General features: G+C 41.2%; 1 protein-coding gene across 8 annotated transcripts in view; it reads right to left on the reverse strand.

The window, feature by feature from the left end:
* Positions 1-24,954, reverse strand: part of LOC129767232 (titin-like) — a 96,361-nt gene that overhangs the window by 56,265 nt on the left and 15,142 nt on the right. For 7 of the 8 annotated variants that reach the window (XM_055767908.1, XM_055767907.1, XM_055767906.1 and 4 more), the window contains exon 3: positions 23-6,369. In XM_055767908.1, coding sequence (XP_055623883.1) covers positions 23-6,369 — 6,347 coding nt within the window. Of the gene's footprint in view, positions 1-22; positions 6,370-20,192; positions 20,400-24,954 lie in introns of all 8 variants that reach the window. The other variant, XM_055767911.1, reaches the window with a different exon arrangement.

The following is a 24,954-nucleotide window of genomic DNA, read 5'->3' on the forward strand; positions in this document are numbered from 1 at the left end:
CTTCCTCCCGCCCCATACCTACCTTGTCGGTCAACAAATCTTCTTCCGAGCTGCGGAATTGTTCCGAATCGGCAATGTATTCGAATCGTTCAACGTTGACCGTTGATTTGCATACCGCTTCGCCCAGTTTGTTGCTGGCCACGCACACGTACTCACCCGTATCTTCTGGGAATACCTCCGCGATGGACAGCGTGCAGCGACCAGTCGTGTCCTGTTCGATTTGGATGTCTTTTGTTTCTACGATCTGCTGATCGTTGTGATACCACAATACTTTCGGAAGAGGTGCCGCATGAACTTGGCATGCAAGTAAAAGTTTCTCTCCGTCCATAACACGCGTCGGTTTTATCGTTTCGATAAAACGTGGTGATATATACTCCGTAACTTCCTCGGTTTCGATCGTGTCCAGCACCTGGACGGTTGCTGTCGACGTTACAGAACCTGCTACGTTCTCCGCCCGGCATGTGTAAGCACCAACATCTTTCTTGTTGATCGATTCAATAATCAAGATCGATTTGTTCTCGCCCGTTACAATGCGCACCTCGTTGGTCGATTTGATGGCGGTGCCCTCGCGGAACCACTGGAACGTGGATGTTGGATAGGAATCGACAAGAGCCTCCAGAATACATACTTCAGCTTCCGCCACGAGTTTGGGGGTGAGCGGTTCGATGAAGCGAGGTGCCTTGGCTTCGTCTATGTCGGAGGTATCCGACACAGCAACTGACGCCGACGATTTTGCTTCTCCTGCCTCGTTGCGTACGACTACTTCGTACTTTCCAGCACGCTTTCGCGTTATCTTCCGTATCTCGATCCTGCTGTAGTATTCCTCCGTAATGATAGTGATCTCCTCTTCTTCTACGATTTCCTTATTGTTGCGGAACCATTTCAGTGTGGGTCGAGGTACGCCCGTAAATCTGCACTCTAAAATCAACGTCGACCCTGTTTTAACAACCTGCGCTTCAAGTGGCTCTACAATCTTCGGAGCTACACTTTCATATTTTGGCTTCTGAATTACTATGGACTGAATGAACAAATTCGCTTTGCCAACAGCCTTTCCAAATTTGTTTTCGGCTTCGATTGTGTAAACGACCGGTACGTTGTGCTTCGGATTCCGAACGGTCAACTTCACGTGTCCCGTTTCTTCCACATAGATGGTCTCAATTTCTTCGATCTCTACGATCTCCTCTTCATCTCTGAACCACCTAACCTTAGGTTTTGGAATGCCATGAACCTGACAGGTAACCGTTGCCGTCGTCTTCGTCTCGTCTACGCTGATCTTCAGCGGCGTGATGAAGGTAGGGGCTTCTCCAACCTCCGGTTTTTCTTGGACTACAATGTTAGTCTTACTGATGGCTACTCCTGCCACATTCTTCGCTTCACATGTATAGATCCCCACGTGGTACGGCATGATGGTGGCGATTTCGAGCGTCGCCACATCTTCCACTATGTTCATCACATATTCCGGGTTAGCAAACAGCACCGTATCGTTAAAGTACCACAGAACGTCGGGGAATGGCGTTCCTTCTATCTTACACTGAAGTACAACCGGTTGCTGCGGTTCGCAAATCTGCGGCTGCAACTTTTCGATGATTCTTGGTGGTTTGACCTTCGGCTTTTGAATTTTGATTTTGCGTTCCTCAACTTTGGTTTCAGCAATTGTTTGCTTGGTGCTTTCGACGATTTTCTGTTCCTCGCGAATGCTCTCTTCCGCTATCTTGTCGGTAACTTCCTGGATGCGTTTCTGTGTGATAATCTCCAACTCCGGCAGGGGTTGGCTATCATCGACAAAGATTCTACGTTTTTCTTTCTTCACAATACTCGACTGGATCTTAACTTCCATTTCCTTCCTGAATTCACCTTGCTCTTCGATAATTTCTTCTTCACGAACGGACTCAATCGCTTGTGGTTTGACTTCCGGAACATCCACCGGTTTTAATTGAATAGTCGTTTGTGATACCTCCTGTAGCTCCTCCTCATCTTCTTCCTCATCCGTCTCTTGTTGCTCCTCTTGAATTTTTTCGGGTTGAATCTCGTAGGTACTCAGTTCCTCCTTGAATACCACGTGTTTGTTCGTTCTGGACTTTCGCTTCTTTGGCTTCTCCAGAGGTATCTCCTCTGGTACCAGCTCCAACACTTCTTCAGGCACGACATCTGCAATGGTCTCAGCTACATGTGGCAGTTCCTCATTCTCGTCAAATGATTCTACTTCCTCCAACTGGGCGACGTTTTCTGTAGCAAACTGTTCCAGCTGTTTTCTAGGTTTCTTCACGCGACGTTTGGTTTTCGTGACGATTTGTTCCTCCACAACAACCTGCACATCTTTAACCTTTTTATCTTCCACCGGTTTTAGCTCGCACGGCTTAGGTACATCCTCCACAATAGCTGTTTGTTCGGGGACAGGTTTCAGCACTACCTCCTCCCTTGTAATCTCATCAACCTTAGCTTGTTTCTGAACTGGTTTTAGCTTGACCTCTTCCATCGGTTCCGGTTCCTTGGGCATTTCCTTCTTGCCACGACGCCACGGCGTTGCCTTCGGTTTCTCTTCTTCCATTTCGGGTATAGGCTTCGGCGTTAGTTCCAACTCCTCGAGAGGCTTAGGTTCTTCCTCTTTCTGTGGTTTCGGGATGGGCTTCAGCACCACCTCTTCCTTTGGTTCCTCTGGAAGTGGTCGGCGTTTGCCGGTGGGCCACTTTTTCTCCTCAGGTTCCTCTTCCACGGGCTTCTCCTTCTTGCCTCGACGCCATGGGGTGGGTTCCGGTTTCTCTTCCTCCTTTTCAGGAACAAGTTTTGGTTTCAATCTAACCTCCTCAACCGGTTTAAGTTCTTCTTCTTTCTGTGGTTTCGGAATGGGCTTCAACACCACCTCTTCCTTCGGTTCCTCTGGAAGCGGTCGGCGTTTGCCGGTGGGCCACTTTTTCTCTTCAGGTTCCTCTTCCACGGGCTTCTCCTTCTTGCCTCGACGCCATGGGGTGGGTTCCGGTTTCTCCTCCTCTTTTTCAGGAACAGGTTTTGATTTCAGTTTAAACTCCTCAACTGGTTTAGGTTCTTCCTCTTTCTGTGGTTTCGGAATGGGCTTCAGCACTACCTCTTCTTTGGGTTCCTCCGGAAGTGGTCGACGTTTGCCTGTTGGCCATTTCTTTTCTTCGGGGGTGTCTTCCTCCTTTGGTAATTTCGGGATGGGTTTCAACGTTATCTCCTCCTTTGGTTCCTCCGAAAGCGGTCGACGTTTACCGGTGGGCCATTTTTTCTCCTCGGGTTCCTCATCCACTGGCTTCTCCTTCTTACTTCGACGCCATGGGGTGGGTTCTGGTTTATCTTCCTCCTTTTCGGGAACGGGTTTTGGTTTGAGTTCAACCTCCTTAACCGGTTTAGGTTCTTCCTCTTTCTGTGGTTTCGGGATAGGCTTCAGCACCACCTCTTCTTTAGGTTCCTCTGGCAGTGGACGACGCTTACCGGTGGGCCATTTCTTCTCCTCGGGTTCTGTTGGTTCGGGTTTAGGTTTAACCGTTCTTCGCCAGGTTGGTTGTTCGGGAGCAGGTTCATCTGCCCTTGGCGTTTCCTCAATTGTTTTCTCGTATGTTTCCAATTGAACTGGTTCAGCTTCTTGAATCTCTGGGAAGGTAGGTTTTTCCAATGGTTCAAGTTCTTTTCTGGTGATAGGCTTTTTAGTGGGTTTGGGTAGTACTTCTTTCACTTCAATGATAGTTGATTCTTGCACCGAAAGTTCTTCAACTTCCGGTTTCTGTGGGACTGGTTTAAGTGATACCTCTTCCAGTGCTTCCTTAGGAAGCTCCTTCTTTTGCTTGGGCGTTGGCTTCAACTTTATTTGCTCCATCTGCTCTGGCTCTTGGGGTATCGGAATTTCCCGTTTTGGTGCAGGCTTCTTACCACGTCGCCACGGTGGCAATTGTGATTGGTCATCCATTGGAGTTTCGATTTCAATTTTCTCTCCTTCCGGTTCGTCTGGAATCACTGGGATTGGAGCTGTTTCAATGATCGGCTCTTTGGCTGCTTTCGGCTCTTCTGATTTCTCTTTCTTAGGAATAGGTTTCAATGTTATCTCCTCTTTGGGTTCCTCTAGTTGCGGGCGTCTCTTTCCAGTGGGCCATCTCTTCTCCTCTGGTTCCTCTTCCTTTGGTTTTGGTTTCTTTGATCGTCTCCAGGAGGGTTGTTCTTTCTCAGCAGGTTCCTGTATAGGCTGTTCTTCAAGTGGTGCTTCCGGTTGAACTTGTGTCTCACGTTCACGGTCGGTACGTTCAAGCTGAATGATATCCATTTGTTCGAGCTCTGGTCTATGACTCATTTCCTCCGACCTTTTCACATCAGCTACTTCAATTTTCATCGAAATTTTCTCTGCTTTCAAGGTTATTTCTTCAACCTCTGCTTTCTTGGGAATCGGTTTCAGCGATATTTCTTCGACGGAATCCTTTGGAATTTCTTTCTTCTGACGTGGAGTTGGTTTGAGTGTTATTTTCTCTACAACCTCTGCTTCCGCCGGCTTTGGAATTTCTCGTTTCGGAATATCTTTTTTACCACGTCTCCATGGTGGCAGATGGGACTCATCAACATCTTTCGGCTCACTGATGGGTTCCTGTAATTCCGGTGTCGGTTTCAGTTTAATTTCTACCTCTTTCTCGGTTTCAAATGGAATCTCAGGAATTGGTGTGGATTTAATGGATAAATCCTTTTCTGGTTCTGGTTCCGTCTCCTTTTGAGGCTTTGGAATTGGTTTCAGGATAACTTCTTCTTTCGGCTCAGTTGGCAATGGACGTCTTTTACCTGTGGGCCACTGCTTCTCTTCGGGTGCTTGCTCCTTGGGTTTTTCTTTCCGCCCACGTTGCCACACAGACTTATCCGGTTCAGGAGCAGATTCTTCTGGTTTTGCCTCGATTGCTGGAGTAGGTTCGATTGGCTTCGAATCAACCACTGTTGGTTCTGGTTCGAATTCTATCCTTTCAATCTGTTCAAGCTCCTCCCGTGGGGTTGGTTCTTTCAGCTTCTTGGGCTTTGTGGTTTTCATTTCGGGACTTTCAATTTCCTCTGTTTTTACAACCTCTACAGTCGCTTTCTTTGGAACCGGTTTCAGTGAGACCTCTTCCAGAGATTCTTTGGGAAGCTCCTTCTTCTTCCTGGGTGTTGGCTTTAGGGCTACTTGTTCAATTTTTTCTTCTTCCGGAGGTTTGGGAATCTCTCGCTTCGGTCCGGGTTTTCTGCCACGCATCCATGGAGGTAACTGTGGTGCATCTTGCGTGGGCTCCTCAGGAATTTGCTCAACTACCTCTGGCTCTGGCTGCTTTTTTGGACCACGCCTCCAGGCAACTGGTTGTTCTTGCGTGGGTTTAACTTCTTCCAGCTCTTCAACCTCCTCTACCTGCAGTCGGGACAAATCGTCTGTTTCGACGATTTCTTGTTTCTGAGGTTTTTTGGGACCCCGTTTCCATGCTGTTGGCTGTTCTTGTGGTTTGGTCTCTACTGATTGTTCTACGCTTAGACCAACGTCCAACCTAGCTGAATCTTCTGTTTCCGTGAATGGTATCTTTTTACCTCGTCGCCAGGCAACGCCGGCATCTTGATCAACCTTTAGTTCCATTTCCTTTTCAATTTTTCCGATCGTTTCATCTTCCATGCTGCGTTCAAACTTTAGCAGCGTACTTTCTTCGGTTTCAACAAATTGTTGTTTTTTAAGTTGCTCTTCCTCGGGCTTCTTTCCTCGTCTCCAGGAAACGGGTTTCTCCGAATCCTTGCGAATAAGTTCATCAACCTGCTTGGTTAGCTCCAAAATCGAGACATCTTCTTCATGTCGCAATTTCTCTAAACCGATCGGTACGTCCTCCTTGATGATCGATTCTACCATCTCTTCCATCTTCTGCTCGGTGATTTCCGACGTTTGCAGTTCCTTTTTCACCGAACGCAGATCCACCTTTTCAAGTTCCTCTCTCTGAATCTTCGTTTTCTGGATCTGGGTCGGCTTCAGCTGTACCGTTTCCAGCTTTTCTTTTTCAACCTTCTTATTTTCTTTGGTTGTCTTTTTCAGCTTGACTACTTGCTCCGTCCACGGTTTGACTTCTTCGCGTTTGTCAACTGATGCGGAGCGATCGCGTGATGTTCGACGATCTTGGGAAACTCGTCGCCAGGGTGTGACCGGTGGTCGGGAGCTGCTGCGGGATCTTCTCCAGGGCAAACTCTCATCACCCTGGGGAACGAAATCGGTATCATATTCCTCCTGGCTTGTGCTGTCGTATTGTCCATTCTGGTACAATAGGTTACCCTGCTGTTGAGCTTGTTGCTGCTGGGAGAGGAACTGCTGTGTCACGTCCTGCTGGACCAGAGTTCCATCGGTTGCGCTGAACTGCTTCAGTTGCTTACGACGTCCTGTGGGAAAGTCATAAAAATCATGTTTTACTTATCTCATTACTAGGTGAAGGGGAACATCTACAAATGGTACAACATCGAATTAGTAGTTTGATCTTCATTTTCCTCTCTCTTGAAAAATGGGTTAGTATTCAACGGCACTCAAAGTGGGTCGAGGCAAAGCAGAAAAAAAAGACGGGTGGGTAATGTCGGGGACATAACCGGAGTGACGTAGGACTATACAAAGGGGACAGCTTTTGTTAAATATATATTTTAAATATATTGTTTTATTTTCTTCTCCTACGTGAATACCTACCTATGTACCTTAAAAATGGATTAGTTTACTGTTTACTCTTCATGAATATGTTGATGGTTCTGAAAAGAACCTTTGGTGTTGTGTTTTTGTTATCACTCGATATTCCCATCTTGTTCGGTTAAATCTTCCTGTTTAGCTATTGCGTTTGCCACTCGCCACAGCTTTCACAGTTGGAAAATTTCTTCCCATCCAGCTTGTGACATGTTGTTCAGTAAATTACATTTGATGCGACGTGCCGGAGAAACACTTTGCCACTCACTGAAACTAATTGTTGCCTTGATGAGCGCCGAACCGAAGCTGCTCTGTTCTTGATGCGGGTTTTCTGATTGTCGTGAGCAGCTTTGCAAGCCAACTCGAGTACTACTGGTATACTGGTGCTCCGGCACCAATCCGTTCGGCCTAGTTACCCTTGCGGAGCAATCAATGAATGCGACCAACAGGGAACTGGAGACTTGCACGGTTCGAGTGAGACTTTGCCTTTCCCTTAACTTGTCCTCCTTTGTTACGTCCACGATGCTGATGCCGTACAACCACACGGGTTTACGGTTTGAAAGAAAATAAGATATTGTTTGGGGTCCGCGTGTTTTATACTCTAGCGGTACACACTCACAGGATAGAGAAAAATCGGCGGACTCAGCCAGAGGGGCGAGTCCAACGAGACGAACGAATGAGCGTTAAAAGGGAGCGATGGCAAAAAAATACATTCATTACGATTTGTTCGCTCGTTGGATTCACATGCAGGCTAAAAAGGGTCCTTTTCAGGATCACAAAATTATCTTCAATCTAAAGAGTTTATTGTTTTGTTATCACTCGACATCCCCATCTTGTTCGGCTAAACCTTGCTGTTTAGCGATTGCATTTGCCACTCGCCACAGCTTTCACAGTTGGAAAATTTCTTCCCATCCAGCTTGTGACATATTTTACAGTAAATTACATTCAATGGCACGTCGCATTACCACCACTCAGTATCGGATTGGAGGTAATTTTAACCTGTAATTGAACATTTGCGATGACAGTGGTACAGTGTCGACCTTCAATGTGGGGTCATAATTTGGACCCCGAACTCTATGTTTACAAAAATGTCCAACTAAATATGTCGCATTACTGGTCCGTCCAATTAGCTAAATGTCGAGATAAGTGTAAATTACTGTACTTTCAATCTAGAAGCAATTTAAGAATTGGTGAAAATCAATAAGCTCAGAACAACTGCCAAATTCACATACTCATCATATCCTGGCAAACAAATTATGAAAAAATCAATTTGTGTTTTATTATTATTTTGGATATTGTTTTAGAAAGCATTGAACTGTATTTCCTAAACTCTTTTTTGGAAGGTTTAATGGCACTGAAAAGCGCCTTGTTTTATGGAATGGTTCCAATTTAGAAAACTTAGTACTCGTGGTTTTGAAAAAAACCATTTCGAACGCCCTCGATGCCGTCTTGTTCTGGATTTGCCACCAAAGCAGTGTGTATAAAGAACAAACTTTTTTCTTCTGCTACCTGATGCCGTTTTACGATTGCGTTTGCCACTCGCCACTTATCGTCGCGAGCAGCTTTACCAGCTAACTCGATCACTTCGGCGGCCGAAACTATATAACGCCGGCTAGGTGAACTGGTGCACTGGTACTAACGAGCTCGGCCTAGGTACCCTTGCGGGGAACTCCAGATCAACACGGTTCGAGCGGGATTTTGCCTTTCCCTTCACTTTTCCTCCTTCACCATGTCCAGACATGGCTGCTTGGGATGGTTTGTTGATGTGTTGTGATGCGAACCGATGTGGTGTACGGTTTGAATGAGAATGATCGTTACGGCAGCGGAGCGGGGATTTTTAAGCTGACTGGCTGGCTCGAGAAATACGCATGTGTGAGACTGCGACCAATGTTTCGTTCATTTTTTTCTTTTTCCTTTCCAATCGTGGTTCATTCTATTTCGCTGCTGCTCTGGTTGCCCGTTTTGGTCGGTTCGATTTGAGGAGCACAAAATGGACCAATAAAAAATGGGCACATAGTGCATTTTGACAATGCTTGATATTTCACAATTATTCAATTATTTATCTCAAGAAAAATGAAATGTTATTCGTTATGATAGATGCGTAGATATATTTCCTATCAATTGATGCAAAAACCTTTGCGATCTATTGAGAAATGCTCGAGTTATAAGCGTTCCAAATCTTGCATTTTTTCCTACTTGTTCAGTGCCTAGATTTCCATTTCACCCCCTATATCTTCCGGTTAGACGTAGTCCTACGTCAAAACTGCAAGGCATTTTGCACTCAGATCGACAGAAAAATCTCGTACACGTGCATCGCGGAAAGGTGAGATTAATGGTATGGTAAACCGCGAGAATGCCAACCCGAGCGCAATGGTAACAGCATGTGCGCTAATGTTTCACTTCCCGAGGTACACACAGGAAAATTTATACCAAGGCGGCGGCCGCTTTTCACCTGATCCTACTAATGGACCGAAACACGGAGGGCGGGATTGAATTTGGGGGTTGATGTGTTGATCATCTCGAGGCGATGACGGAATGCAATGGAATCTCTATTTTTGAGGCGATAAATAATGGATCAAACAGCGTTCCTGTGGAGCAACATCTGCGTGTATTATTTTCTGTGCGCTGCGTGACTCAACTAATGTATGAAATCTCATAAGAAGTTTATGTGTGTAAAGTGGTTGGAGGGTTGCCCAAATTTATCACTCAATTATTCTTGTGGTCTCCGACAAATTGCCAATTGCCTTTCTGGTGCACCTGGTATTTACAGATGTACACATATACTTGTTTATCTAGAGACTAGCTTTATCTCGAGCTTGTTCATACAATGTCAATAATGTTTCTTTCGCTGGTTTGTGATAATTGAATGATTCACAATAACAATCATATTTACATGACAGTAGACTAGCGAGACGTTCAATTATAGTTTTCTTTCTCATAAGGGCTTCCGTTGAGATTATTTATCATGTTTATTCTTCGCTAGAGAGAGCTGCTAAATTACACATTGTTCTCAATGGAAATAATGTTCACCAAATCGGAAGCCATAAATTTCTCACCAATATAATGCTTTCTTGTTACAGCCCATCACACAATAACATTCGGCGACGATATCAATGCATCCAGGACCGCAATTCTGCAAAATATCTGGAGTTCGAAGGTGAGTGAAATATTTAGATTCGTTTAAGTACACTCCGATTCTTCCAATTACTTGATAGACAGTGAATAGCCAAGAAAGTTGTGAGTTTTTAAAAGTGAATCTGTAATCTATGAATTATAATACATTGAGTCTTTTTCATTTTAATTCTGGCTTGACGATTCAGTTCAATTCCATTTAAAAAACATACAAATTTCAAATTGCTGAGTTGGAATCTACATGTTTTTTAACATTAGTTACCCAGCTTAGTTTCTGACCGAAAAATGCTGAACTGAGAAAAAGTGCAAAATTGTATTGGGGGTGCAACTAAATTCTCATTGTTTTCATACGGAAATGTTTTCATATTTCACTTTGTTGTGAATAAATGTTTAAAATCAATAGTTAAAATATTGCCCATCGCTGGCTATAATTTTTTTTCATCTTTCTGGCAGAGAACAAAACTGTTACGTAGAAGTCTTTGGGGGTTAGTCGGCACTCAAGCCATGAGTCGGGTCCTCGTCTGTTGTTGACTTGAGTATAAAATATGAACTAAAAAATAAGGTGATTCCCATAATAAAGTGAGTGACTTTGTCATCTCACGTCTTTTGGGGTGCAGAATACGGGGGTTTGTCTTTTGAGGCTATCTACGCATCAAATAATTTTTTATGTCTTCATATGAGCGGAACTGTTGATCAACCACCGAACGGAGCAAGTAAATATCGGCCGAGCGTTGTCACGCTACTGAATGTCTTTTTCGTGCCTCTGCTAGCATTGTGGTCAGGGTTGTCAATGAATTCTTCCAGGTTTTTTTCTCGATCCAGTCTAACAGTTGAACCCAATATACTATTTTATCCAGTTTTTTGTATGTGTGCTTCAGTGCTTCACCCATTTTATTTAAAACAAATTTACAATTCCTAAATATTATCCCTTCCTACACCTTACTATCCTATGATCAATGTTGTTTTTTGGCATTTATCGTTTTAATGATTACCTTTTTTTCACACGCTCAACTCAGTGTTATTTTTCTCCTGATTACGCATCCGAATTCAGTACGAGGCAGGTTGTAATTTAGTTCATCCCATTTCGTCCAATTGGTCGGTATTTTGTAAAAAATGCCGAAACGAAAAGCCTTTGCGACGATCTTCTATCAGCGGTTTTGTGGACATGAAGCAATAAATACGAGATTTTTAACGTTTTATCCAAACGAAGCGTTAAGAAGAAGATATCCTCAAATATTGTTTTACAATAACGTTCGAGTGATGGAGAACGTAATTTAAATCTGCTGATTAATGAATGGTTTGTTTCACCATTTTATTGACTACATAGATAAATCAAAACCAATATTCTTAAAATAAAACGTTTTTACAGGATCCAGTTTTTTTGAAAGCACTGTTCCAGTTTATTGAAAAAATATTATTGGCAACCCTGCGTCCCTTTTTCGGGCAGTTAATTGAATTCGATACCGTTCCTCATGAGGGTTTTGTTTGATTTTTAGCTCATAACACCGACTTAGTCTCACCAAATTGTAGCCCTTTGGATGTATAGCCGACGACATAACATCATGACCGAGCGATCCCCATGACTTTCATTTCTTTGGGTAGTTGTAATGAATCCATTCTTCCTCGCCCTTCATGATGCGATAAAGAAAACCTTTCCTTTTGACCTCTGAAGCGAAAAACAACGCACAACGTCCCTTGTCTTCGTAAGGAACTCAAGACCTTTTCCTTTGAATCACTCCCAACGCATTAGGCCATGAGAAATGGCATGGCGTTGGACTCTCAATTCTGTTGCAATCTCTTGTATATGACGTGGTTCCTCTTCGAGCAATGTAAGCATCAATTCTTCGTTTCCGAAGATTTTGTCCTTCCTTCACGGGGATGGTCGTAAACATCGAAATCATCATCTCTGAAGCAACAGAACCAATTACGGCACGCTGTTTTACTATGAGCAGCATCTCCGTGGACTTTTTGGAGCACTCGTTGCGCTTCAGTGAGTGTTTTCCTCGATTTTCTCGATTTCATGAGGATTTGGCACAAAACCAGCCATTTTCGCACAACCAAAAGTGTATAACGAAAAACAATATCAGTATCGTGTCGAAGCGATTTATTTACCATATGTCTAAGCATTGTTTTGGATATTTCGAGATCGACCTGAACTTACTGAGGGAGTTGTTAGATCTATTGATAAACAATGGGAACTCAGTTGTGCAACTAATGTAAATTATTTCAATGCAAGTATTATATCTCACTTTCCACATCTTGCGACCTGTTAAAAGTAGTAATCAGCGCTATGTCTGTTGAGTTGGCTGTGTGAGGAAAAGTTTCGTACTCGAACTGCTTCAGTGTTTCCTTGGTGATTTTCCCAGAAGAACCAGCCAGAAGAGGCTAATAAGAAACATCTTTGCGACGAAGTACGATGCCGTTGTCATTATCGATGACGAGACCTTCCGGACGCGATAATGTCAAATGTATCTCCCACACCATGTTCCTGAGAACGGTCCTTCCGTGGGTTACGATCAGCGAGAAGGGAATATCCAGCGATATTGTTTCTTTCGAGGCTTGGGAGGGAACGGAGGATAGTTGCACCTTCAACAAAAAGCACCACGCGAAAGAGTATGTGGTCTTCTGGCCAGCCCTTCAAGAGATCACTTGAAAAGATGAACAGGCTGGAGACAAGCGTTGTATCGAAGAACAAAGACCGAAGATCCTCCCCACGTCCCCTACCAGCGAGTGATAGAGAATTTTTGGGCGCGAAGCCCGAAATATGAAGGATCCACTCAAAGTCTTCGAAGAAGCTGAAGAACATTCCGACCATTTGCGAAAAAACGTGTTATTTTTGTACATAGAAGACATATTCGATACGGAGCATTTAATTTTCTTTCATATTTTTCATTTTAAAAGTGTGTTTCATCTGAAAATTAATTACACCCATACCTCGTTATACGGTCGCTCTTTATACGGCATTTCGCTATAACGGCCCTCTTCAATTAAGGCATTTTTTTGATTTACGACTTAAAATGTTTCGCTATAACGGCATGGAATCGGGGTTTACAAAAAAAAAGATGGTGTCAAATGCTTTCAAATTGCACTAATTTTTTTTTTGACTTTGACTCTGAGAAAAACTTGTACTTGTGTGATTTCGGTTTTCAAAAAACTCAAATTTTGACGGATGTGCGACACTAGTAAATGAAGTCCGATTGAGCTGATATTTTGAAGAGTGTTTTCGTGAGAATCAACATTTTTAAGAAAGTCCCGTTTAAAAATTCGAAAATTCATCTCTTTCCATACATCCATTGACACTCTAATGTATTTATCCTTTGCCCTTTGACACATATTTAATGTAACAGTTCTTCCATGTTATTATTTTATGTAAAAATATATGTTCTTTTTATGTATGTTTTTTTGTCTTAAATGACAAAAATGCATTTTAAATGATGAATCATGTTACATATTTAAAAATTTAGAACCGATCCGATTGAATTTGTATGGATTCTTATTATAATAAGTGATTCCTTATAAGGCTTTTCGCTTTGCGGCCAAGTTTCGTGGAACGTATCTACGCCGTAAAGCGAGGTATGGATGTATTGTCTTTACCGCTTTTCAAACTCCAATGGCATAGTTCCGCAGTCCCACGACAAAAAAGCGGTCGTGTTCTAGACACAACTCATTCCAGTTTTTTCATCGGTTCTAGATTTTTATCCTACACCCTATACCTTCCTTCTAACAATATAATAAATTTCTATTCTCGCGCACCTTCCTTTTTCTTTTCTTTTCGAGTAGTTTATATCAATATGGCAGTTTCGTTGCTGCATTCGAATTGAGTTAGTTGAAGAGTTGTGCAGTAGCCAGTACGGGAAATAATTTGCCGGCGCCTGCGGTGTGATGGTAAGCGTGCTCCCATTCGAAACAAGACAGAGGAGTTAATGACATGTGAAATATTGAAATATGCATTTTGTCAGCTATGGTTTGTGTTCGCTTGTGTTCTCTCTCAGACGGTTCATGTTTCCAGACTCTCAGTCGTCGCCTTATATATTTACATGGTTCGGAAATATCTAATGATATTATTGGTAACCCGTTGGTATCCGTATTTGCATTGTTCGTCAATAATACCCGAATACGACTCCCCTTCGTCACTATGTCTAATAAACTTGTCAGCTATTTTCAAAAGTATATCCGATTCAATTTCTATTTTCACTTGTCTCTGCCCATTTGGGCAGTTTTAAGTGCGCTACACATACAACGTCCCGTCACCGTCCCGTCAACCATTCCCTTGGACTTATTTCGCCGACGTCGAAGTTGCCGTTGCTGGTGTGGTGTATGTGAATGCGACCATACGATTTCCATGGGCGAATTTGAAATTTCATTAATTTACGTTGACTTACGTCATCAACTACCTCCAAAGTTACGTCAACGCGACCTCAATTCCGCGTAATCAAATCATTGTTTGCCATAATATATATAGTCTAATTGATTTCGATTGGTGAATATGAAATGTATTCCGAAGCACCTCCCTTTTTGATGAAATGTATAGTGTTAGATTAATTGATATTGAGTTCGAAAAATAAAGAGTCGGGAGTTGTACGTTCAAGAGAAGAGTTGTGTCTCTTGATGAAAAGAAAGAAAAGCCAGTTGCCACTAGGTAACGCTACAAAGAAATTCTGTGTACTGAGCCTATATGAAGCATCCTGTCGATGCATTCCAGCAGGTACTGCTATCAACTAGTTAAATTAAAGGCAACAACCCAGATCAAACGACTAGAATTAACCCTTATTCTAGGCGTCGTGTTCATCCAGGGTAACCCAAGATCTAATGTCTCTTAAACTGCCTGACCTTTTTTAGGGTTTGACAGAGATGTGCTATTCCAGCCGTTATACTAATCAAATATTGTGTCTTCAGATAAAAGGGACCAAAATTAGGCCGAATTGAACTTGATGCATGTGTGCGTGATGAATAATGTCTTTATTTTGATTTTGACATTTGCTCTTCAGTCAGAATAATGTCTACGCAAGCGGAAATTTTGCTTGTGCATCGCGAAAGTCGAAACAACTGGCAGGTCAAATTTGCGAAATCGTTAAAAAAAGCCAAATGAAAGATCAGATTTAAGTATATCATTAGGGCACTCTTGTTCAGGCCTGTTGATAACAAATAAATAAACATAAAAATAAACATCACCAACGCTATAAAAATATCTGGTAAGGTAAATGATTTTAGTTTGTCCAGTCGAAAATATTATCGTGGTTTGTTCACTTTTTTGAATGCTCTAATTCAGTGACCTGTGTCAAACGAGGTATTCGAATGTTTCAAAATATATGAATAAAATCCTCTGTTTCATGATTTACAGTAGTTTCATAGTATGTTTTTACGGATGCACATTTTTCAATGGATTATAATTTCCACCTTCTATTGGTGTCAATACGCCCCTGATTTGAGCTAACTTTCAATAAATCACCAGATGATTATTTGGCACGTATTCAGACATTTTCTGGCTTATAACACTTACAAATATTGTAAACATCATGCTTGCACACCATTTGTATCTGATTTATATAGCCAAACCATGTAATTAACACAGTTCGATGATCTCAATTCTGATCATGGGTTGTTCAATTCACTCATGTTGTTTTGTCCACATGATTTCTATGGTAACCGCTTGGCGCGCTGCAGTTTGTTTATTGTGTCCCTCGCGCATAGCAAAAATAAAGTTTCTCTATGTGAACACTTTCAAAACGCCCCAGAAAAGGCAATATTCTGAAGAAAGCCTAAATTATGAATGGATCAATATGATGACAGTAAACTCAAGCAATGAGAAATGCAACATCTAATTGAAAATTTGAATTTTTTCATTCAAAAATGATGATTTCTAAACCCGGACAAACCATGATCATTTTTTGGACAAACCATGATTAGAGGTGATCAATCCATGATCATAATTTCTTTTTGAGGAAAATCGCTAAAAAAACCTAAAAACTTGAATAATTTCAAAGCCTTATGGTAGTATTAGCCACTAGAGACTTGGGGCTTTCCAAAAAACCCAAACTCGTATTGATTATATGTGATTTTCACGAAGAAAAATCGATTTGCATTTATTAGTTGCATGAAAACACCCTAAAATGGACAAACCAAGATCATTTACCCTAAGTGTTTGTCGACAAACAGGAAGTCTGAATCGAAGAGACGCCAAAAGCAGGAAGCCGTTTTGCGACGACAAAAAAAGTGACCGGCGCTTTCAACCTCAACCTGTCTGTCCGAGATGAAGTAAACATGATGGAAGTGTTGTACACAAACGTGCACCACGCAAAAAACGAATCGGAATGTCGACTTTTAAGAAGATAGTGGTTTCCAATTGCTATGAGAAACAAAACCAGTCGGCCAGAACACGATCCTGGATGCTGTATGCGACGGCGGTGATGAAGTTCGTTGTGACGGATGACAAAATCTATGTCAAGACAGACTTCAAACATCTTCATGGACAGGAGTTTTATAGGCAACTGAAGGAGTAAAGGTGGCAGACATTTTTAAGCATGTGCACTTGAATAAGGATAACAAGGATAAAGATAACGATTAGGATAAGAGTCCTTTCAACACACCAGAACTCCGCACAATCGAAAATTTTTTGAGCGGAACACGGAGAAGATTCAAAAAACTGTATAAATCGAAAAGAAGTTCAAAGCAAACTGGGGTTCTGCGATGAACAAAGTGGACGATATGGCTGTACATAATCTAATAGTTAATAGTTAAAAGAAAAATCCAGCATTTCGGATTCGGTCTCCCGGAAGCTAAGACGAATATTTTTTCTGTACTTTATTCTATTTGAACCTCAAAAACAAAAATAAATCTTGTTTAAAAAAGGCGAACGGGTAATGTCTAGGACAGAATAAAAGTGACGTAGGTCTACACAAAAGGGGGAGTCTATGTTAATTATACAGTATTAAAAATAAAAAAAAATTGGAGGTTACGTTCAAGACACGACCGCATTGTTGACGTAGAATTACGCTGTAGTTTAACTCATGTCGCTTGTTTATAACTACGGATATTATTTTATAATGCTACGAAAATTTTGAAATAACTATTCTACCAGTTTGGTCGCCCTGAAATGTTTTTTTTATTGTAGAATCATCTGACGACAATTGTTTGATGATTCATTCTTGTGCTCGCAGAACAATACATGCTCGAGATAAGCGCAGCTGTCATCCTTAGTGGAGAAAGTTTTGCTACTGGCAAGCGAAACCAAATCACATACAAAATTTCAGATCGACATATACTTTCTTGGTGACTAAATAAGCTCTATCTGAATGCAAACACAAATAAATTAATGACTTATTATAACTTTTTGAACAACTTTTTAATAATTTTTTGGTGCACAACCTTAACACCTGTCAAAGGGACCAACGAAGCCTTTATAATGACAGTAAACAAACAATGTTAACTGCTTGGAAAAAGGCTGAATATTTGCCTCAGCAGAGATTCATCACTAGTACCGTAGCGTAAATAATTCCCTCCCACTATCTCCCCTCCTTGTTTATATTAATCATTACGAATGGGGTTTCAGCGTAGCGAAGATGCACTATTTTTTAAGTACGAGTTATGAAGCACACTGGCTTGATGCAACTAAATATACACACACTTATCTCCGTTTTGCGCTCTTCTCAACAGAGGCCTTTCTGTGAATATTGCCAGTCTAGATTAGCTTAGCTGTCATGCTTTGTGGAGAGAGTTTTCATACCGTCATGCGAAACCAAATCGCTGACAAAATTCCAGAATATTTATTTTCTTGGTGAGCTGACGATAGCTTAGCTTGATGATTTCCCACACAATTGTGTAACTCAAAACATTAATGCAATGGCGTCAGTTTGATGCAATGATTGCAATGCTAGAGACATCAGCGAGTGAGTAATTTGGTCGCGTCCACAGCTCAGTCCGAAACAAAGACATGTGATTGGGCAAAACAAGGAAGAACAAGCGATGTTCATTGTTTAGTATCTAGAACGATACTGAAAATTTGCCTTTCCTTCCTTTCCTTGTTGAATTAAAGAGACTTTAAACTTTTTCAGTTCTTTCGTCTCTAACCTTCAAAAAAGCCCTTGGCAACTCTACTCTTTCCTCATATTACTCCTCCTACCCCATTGCCTTGAGAAAAGCTTCTTCAAAAAGAAACAGTGGATCACGGAGGAGGATCACTGCTTGTGTGGGGCTGTTTTTCCTGTAATGGGGTGGATGGAAAGATGACTGATGAATCTCACGTCACAGTTTTGGAGGAAACTTAAAGCCATTCATTTTTCCCACTTGTTCAGAGCCTAGATTTCCTCCGGTTAGATATAGTCCTACGTCAAACATTTTGATCGTAACACCCTTAGGGTAATTCTTTGGTCAACTAGAAAGTGCTATATGAAATATTAATATTTGTCAAATATTATCCGTTTTCAATTCTTCTTGCATAGTCCAACTGGATATTCAATACAATTTTATGGTGTGTTCTGTAGATAGTATCAAAGTTATTGGACGCTACATCCAAACTAGCATTGGCAGAAAACATTTCATCTTTGGCAGAAATGATGCCATTTCGTGTGCTGGAGAGTCAAATGCGCAAATAATGAGCTGTTTTAAAAGCTTAAAAATGGTTTGTATGTCGTGCTCCCGTGGCCGAGTGGTTAGCGTCATAACTAACATGCCGGGTGTTCGGGTTCGATTCCCGTTCTGGTCGGGGGAATTTTTCGTCAAAGAAATTTCCTCCGACTTGCACTGTGATCACGCGTATTCTAGAGCTTGCCACTCAGAATGCATTCAAGGCGTGTTATTTGGCATAGAAATCTCAACTAAGTACTAATAAAAAATGACGCAAGTAATACTACGTTGAGACGGCGAAGTTCCTCTAGGAACGTTAGTGCCATTGAAGAAGAAGAAGAAGATGTATGTGAGCAGACATCTCTTTCTGTTTTCTTTTCTCATTTCATATGGGATTGTGACAAAAAAAAAGTCCGTACGACGTCAATGGGGATCGAACCAAAGCCGGCTGGAATGCAAAGCTATTTCACACGACCACGCTATCCATATAGCTGCTAGCGCTGTTTTTCGAAGCGTGATAATATTACACCTCATCATTAAATGAAGTTGGATAAAGAAGAACATGAACGATAATATATCTTTCTCTGTCTGGGCCATGTATTTGGCAAACTATACGAAAAGCTTTCATATGCTTTCATTTAAATGCGTCTCCTGTTTCGCTCGCTCATATTGGCTCTAGCATACATATTATACAAATGATATACATGTATTGGGGAGTAGAACATTTTCTGTTATTTTTCAGCTCATTTAATGTAATAAATTGGGATGCCATAACTTGTGCTAAAAATTAACTTTGGGTGTAGATTCCCAAAGGCAGGTCTAATTTGTGGTAGACTTGAATGTAGGATTCCGAAAAACTATGTTTTTTTTTATTGAACTACACATATAGGAGAATTATTTCCAAAGCGATCATGGCTGTTTTGATGAGGGTTATCCCAGGGCTTCTGGAATTGTGGCCATTCTTTCATTTCATATCTGCAGGAAATTGTTTATGGAAAATTGCGGAGCAAGAGCTGTCGTGCAGTTTTTTGAATAAATGTCCACTTATACAGCCCCAATCCTAAAACCACTCCCCCTCCTCATTCCTTTATTAGATTTTTTCCAGGTCGGTTGGTTCTGAATCGATTCTAAAGAACGTTGTCATTCGATTTGGAAGTGATTGTTTATGGCTTCAATCAACAAGCATTGCAAGAGTTTCGCAAAATGATTCGTCGAAATTTATCATTCAATCATTCAAGTCAACTTGAATCGTTCGATATTTGTAGGGGATCAATTAATGAAGGGCATGATAGCGGATTCTTTACTCGAATTAGACGAGAAAGATAGTTAAATTTGATTTAAAATTTTGCAGAGATAAATAGTTTATGTTTCCTGTTTCCTTGGAACGGTAACCTATAATTTTATTAGCTTTGAAAACAAATCAAAGTGCTTAGCTTGGGAAAATGCATTAATCAAACAAAACACAGTGATTATCTCCAAACATTATCAAACATTGGCACGCGCAAACACACAGAAGCAAAATAAAACAAAAAGCTGGGACTACAAAAAAGGTCAGGAAGTTTCATAGAGAGTAGCATAGAGTAATAGTTTTTTATGTTGAATGTGAGTTTTGTGGAGAGTTTGTGTAGTGATTGTGCCTACTGCGACATGTAACATTCAAAGCAGAGCATTCGTTTTGGGCGAATTGTTGGAAAGAGAGCGAGAGAAGGTGCCTTTCCGGGCAGCTAGCTCCCCCACACGGTCGTGTTCCGCAAACCAACAGGGCGCGGCTGACAGCGCACCGTGCAGCGGCATTCGAACCAAAACGAGTAGCGCTGCCCTGACATCGAGACCGGAACTGTACCTTTTTGCGGCTGGATGGCCTTGTAGATTTTCTCTGGTTTGCGAATTTTCATGGCAGCGAGCAGCTTTTGTGTTTCTTTCGCGACCTTTTTGTGCTTGGGCAACGCTTTGGCGTGGCTCTTCCGGGGTGGATAGCAGCAACGCAACACGGAGAAAGATTGTACGCAACTCTTGAAGATACTGGGAGGGCGCACGCGGACATGTTGCGCTGTTGGAGAACGAAAACAAGAGAAGTAGAACAAAAAACAGGCAGAAGGTATGAGAGACTGCACTTGAAGCGGCCGGGTCTAAGACAACATGCATGCTTGGTGCGATTAAGAGGAAATCAGTGAAAAACAAGTGTGTTTGTTCCCAGAGAAGTTTTGTACTCGTGTTGCGGAAAGAAAGTCTTCCGAAGTTGGAACGTAACAGTTTTGTAACTCAGAACACTGCTATTAGTAGAGTTTTCTTTCGTTTCCAAAAGTTTTGAGGTGGATTGCAAGCAGACTGATGTGTGTTCTGTAGTTCTATGCATAACAATGTTTGTTGTTTTCTAAAGTTAGATTCTATCATGCAACGGGAACAATTTTGCGCAACAGATCTTGAATAATGTCGCCAATAATTATCACTCACTTTCGTAAATAGCAAAAAAAATTGTTTTACGGCCGAAAACAACAAAATTCAACCGTTAGTCGAAGATTTATTGCCATGTGTCAATTTACGAGTGGATACAAATTTTCTGCCACTCAGGACCAGCAATGTAACCGAATTGTTTTCGTAGAAATTCACAATAATTCGTCGAGTTTGATGACCGGCACCGCTCATGATCTGCAGTTCTGAAGATAACACAATAACACTAAAACGAAAAGCAACAGCGGGACAGATCGTGTTTGCGTAATTATGTGGATATGATTTTCTTTTCCTGTTTTCTTCCACTCTTACGCCATCTGATGCGGTCCGCGAAAATTGCGCCAACTGTCGATGCCGTTGCCGGTGCACCGGCTTGAAATGCGGATGTCAAGCTGTCGCCGACCGCTTACAAAATCTCACAATACGACAGGCCGTGAAAAAGAATGGGGTCATAAATATTGTCCGCCGCGTATGTTTTTCTGTCTGTTTTGGGTTCCCCTATGCAAGGCTGTTATCGTGAACGAGATGGCGCTCGTCACGGGACAACGAGTTTTGTAGAATTTGAAACTTTCGGATCGGATTTCAGCGCGGCTGTCAGACGAGATTTGGCCAAAACCGACACGGATGAGTGGGGGAAAATTTTCTGGCACTGGGACAATTTTTCCTTGAGAGATGGGGCACTTGGCGAGACCATGAATCTGTGAATCTTTGGGTGAATCGGTTTGTTGGAGGGAGAGATATGGGGAAGAAATGGCTTCGCCAAGCTTACCCGTCGGCGGTTTTTGAAAAAAAAGCTTGGATTGGGAAAACCCTCACAACTGTCTGTATGTATGGCGCTCGGGGCCAAAAATAAACTAGCTGGCGAACCGCTGGCTCGTACCATCGGCTCTGCTTTGCGCTGTGGGCTGACAGCGCAACGGGAGACAATTAGCTGAGCCGCGTGTGCCCAGTACAAGTACAAGTACTCGTCACATCCTGTTTGCTTGCCTCGAGTGTGAACATACAAAGTGTATGTATATAATTAATAATTTCTCAGACTTTCTAAAATTATTCTTGGTCATTTCATGTTAGTAAATGCACACAGCTGTACGACGCCCCATGAGTTTACCAATTGAAATATTTTTTCCGCTCACAGTGCCGGTCGAAATAGTAAAGATATTGGAAATACGCGTTGTCTTGAGTAGGGGAAAGGGGGGTAGTTTCGGACAACGCTTGTAAAAATTAAGCGGTACAATTTTCAACCAAATTAAAAATATAAATAAGTTAACAGCCTTTCCACCAATAGCTATCATATGGTTTGACATCTCCTGGTCGTTTATTACTTACGAAAACAACACAGTGCCCTTTTTCATACATGTTTCGAAACTTTTGAGCTTGAAGTTGTAAGTATTTCCCTAGTTCCTTTGTGAACGATTTAGAAATTTAAGTAAACCACCTCAGTTGGTAACTAATATGAAATGAAAAAAAAACGTGCATGCAACGGGGAAATGAAGGTCTATTTATTAGATAAAATTATGATTTGTCTTCGGATGGTGGTGGGGCACATTCGGACACTGTTCAATACCTCATAAAATTAGTGTCTGATTGCTGTTTACTAACAAACATCAATTTAGTCTAATTCTCAGACCCAATGATGGTTCGAAATTACAAAAAGAAAACCGATAGAACCAGCATCAACGAAGATGAGATGGAAAGAGCTATAGAATAGTTTCGAATAGAACGTTTTCATGATTCTAGCTCACAGGTAGCCCAACTGGGTCCATTGTCTTTGTCAAATTTCCCAACTAACGGTTGCATAACGTAAAGCAACGTAACGTAAATGAATCAAATTTCAAAAAATCAAAAATCAATCAAGAAGTCATTGCACTTTGGAAACAATTAAATATTGTCGGAAAAATTGCACAATTCATGTATCTTTTCCACCTTATGTCTCAAATCGCTTACAACAGATGGATTTTTCCGTTATGGGCCCTTTCAAGCAAAAGCTCTCAGTTTCCCAGAACGATTGGCTACGCAATCTTCCTAGAAAAAACTATTTCTATACACGACCTTTCATGTATAGTTGCATCGGCTTAAAATGCTTCTTTCAATTTGAGTAATATCCTTGCTGGATTCAAAATGACAGGTTGCTATCCATTCTCAAGAAAAGTTTTTTCGAACAAGGATTTTGAATGCTCTAATGATTTCACCTACTGGAGTAGCAACTGACTCAACGGGTAATACAATAATGCTGCAAAACATTGCGTCTACAGCACAGACAGATTTTACTTTGGCAACTTTGTCCCCGGAAAATGTTGAACCTTTTCCAAAATCTTCACCGCGGAAAACCACCACTCGAAAACGGAAGAATGCAAAATCACGAATTTTTACTGACTCTCATAGCAAGCATAGCTTCCTTTCAAACAAATACTGATAAACAGAAAAATGCAGAATATGCTGGAAATAAGAGGAAACGGAAGTAATTGTTGATAAACATCAGATTTTAATTTTTTTGTCGTTGTCCGAAAGTGCCCCAGGACAGCCCGAAACTGCCCCACACATGGGACACATTCGGACAAAAACGCAATTTTCAAAAATTCGAATAAACCATTCGTAATCGCATCAACGCACACCTCTAACACGCTCGTATGATACATTGATGTTCAAATGACAACCAGGATGAATTCAGGATTTTTCATATGTTTACAAAAAATATTAAAAATCAAGGAAAAAAAAATATATATATTAATATATATTTTGATGTATGTAATTTCGTTTTGAAATAAAATATGAGGAAATTGCAAAAAGTGCTTGCTGAGGGTAATTTCATGCAAATGTTGGCCGCTATGACGCTTGTGATGTTTCATGCGAAAGGTTCAATTTTGACCTTTCTTTGAGTATTTCTGTTGGTATCTCACTCAATTGTTGCTGGTTTATCAATATATATGAGAAACTTCACATAAAGTAGTGTAGAGGTATCTGACCACATGATCTAGGGGCTAATTTACGGAAACTTTGTATCGACCAGATCTAATGTTTGAATTTGATACGAGACAAAGTTCGTGATCATCAACCGTTAACGGGCTCAATTGACATCAACGTGGGTGCTATGTTTATTTTTGAAAAAAAGTAAGGGGTTGTATCTAGGACACGACCGCATATTTTCGACGTAGAACTACGCTACTACATTATGCAATCCACTTATTTACCACTTCGAATATTATTTTAGAATTCATTGAAATTTTGTTTGTAATAGGTTATTTTCTTCGTTACAAATAAATTTGATGAACGTCCTTTTTTATATGATGCCTAGTGCTACCAAAATATGTGAACGGAAGAATTGTCAAACGGTCATTGTATTTTACGTTTTCCTCTGAAATAATTGCTCATCTCATGTTTACGTAGTTCTCGAACCGCGAAAGTTCATTCACCTCTAGTATCTGAAATGACGATTTCCCCAGGTTTCTCAGTTTTAAAGTACGTTTTAGGGAAACATATTCCGATCTGCACAACGACAAGCGCATTGATTTTGAAATCCGTGTTAGGGAAACACAGCTCAGCGGGAAAAAATACCCCCAACTTGCATGTTTTGACAAAGTGGATTCGCCCAGGATCATTCTTCTTCTTCTTTTTTGACTTTGAGAGACTTTAAACTTTTCAGTTCATTCGCCTCTAGCCCCAGGCATATTGATTTTGATTTTCAATTAATTTCTCATTGAAGTCCGTGTTAAGGAAACACAGTTCGGTGTGAACAAAAATACTCCCGACTTGCATGTATATTTGGAAAGCGGATGTCCACAGATACATCGACTTTAAAGTCTGTGTTGGGGAAACCGTAAATCAGGCCAATCAACCCTTGGCAGTTAGGGCGTTTAGATAACGCTTGACATTTTACAGTTATTCAATTGTTCATCTCATGAAAAATAATTTTTTATTAGTTGTGATAGACGCGAAGGAATATTTCCTATCAATTGATGCAAACATCTTTCCGATCTGTTAAGAAATGTTCGAGTTATAAGCATTCGAAACACGGGTAGGGTTAGCACATAAATCGGCAGAACAAATGTATGGGAAAAGCAAGTTCTTCCAGTTTTCATAAATTTAAAGTTTAGAGATTAGCGAATTGTAATGTATAGCATATCAAACTAATCTTAGAGAATTTCCGATCCGATTGG

This window comes from Toxorhynchites rutilus, chromosome 2 (genome assembly GCF_029784135.1).
Source record: "Toxorhynchites rutilus septentrionalis strain SRP chromosome 2, ASM2978413v1, whole genome shotgun sequence".
NCBI classification, from domain to species: Eukaryota; Metazoa; Arthropoda; class Insecta; order Diptera; family Culicidae; genus Toxorhynchites; species Toxorhynchites rutilus.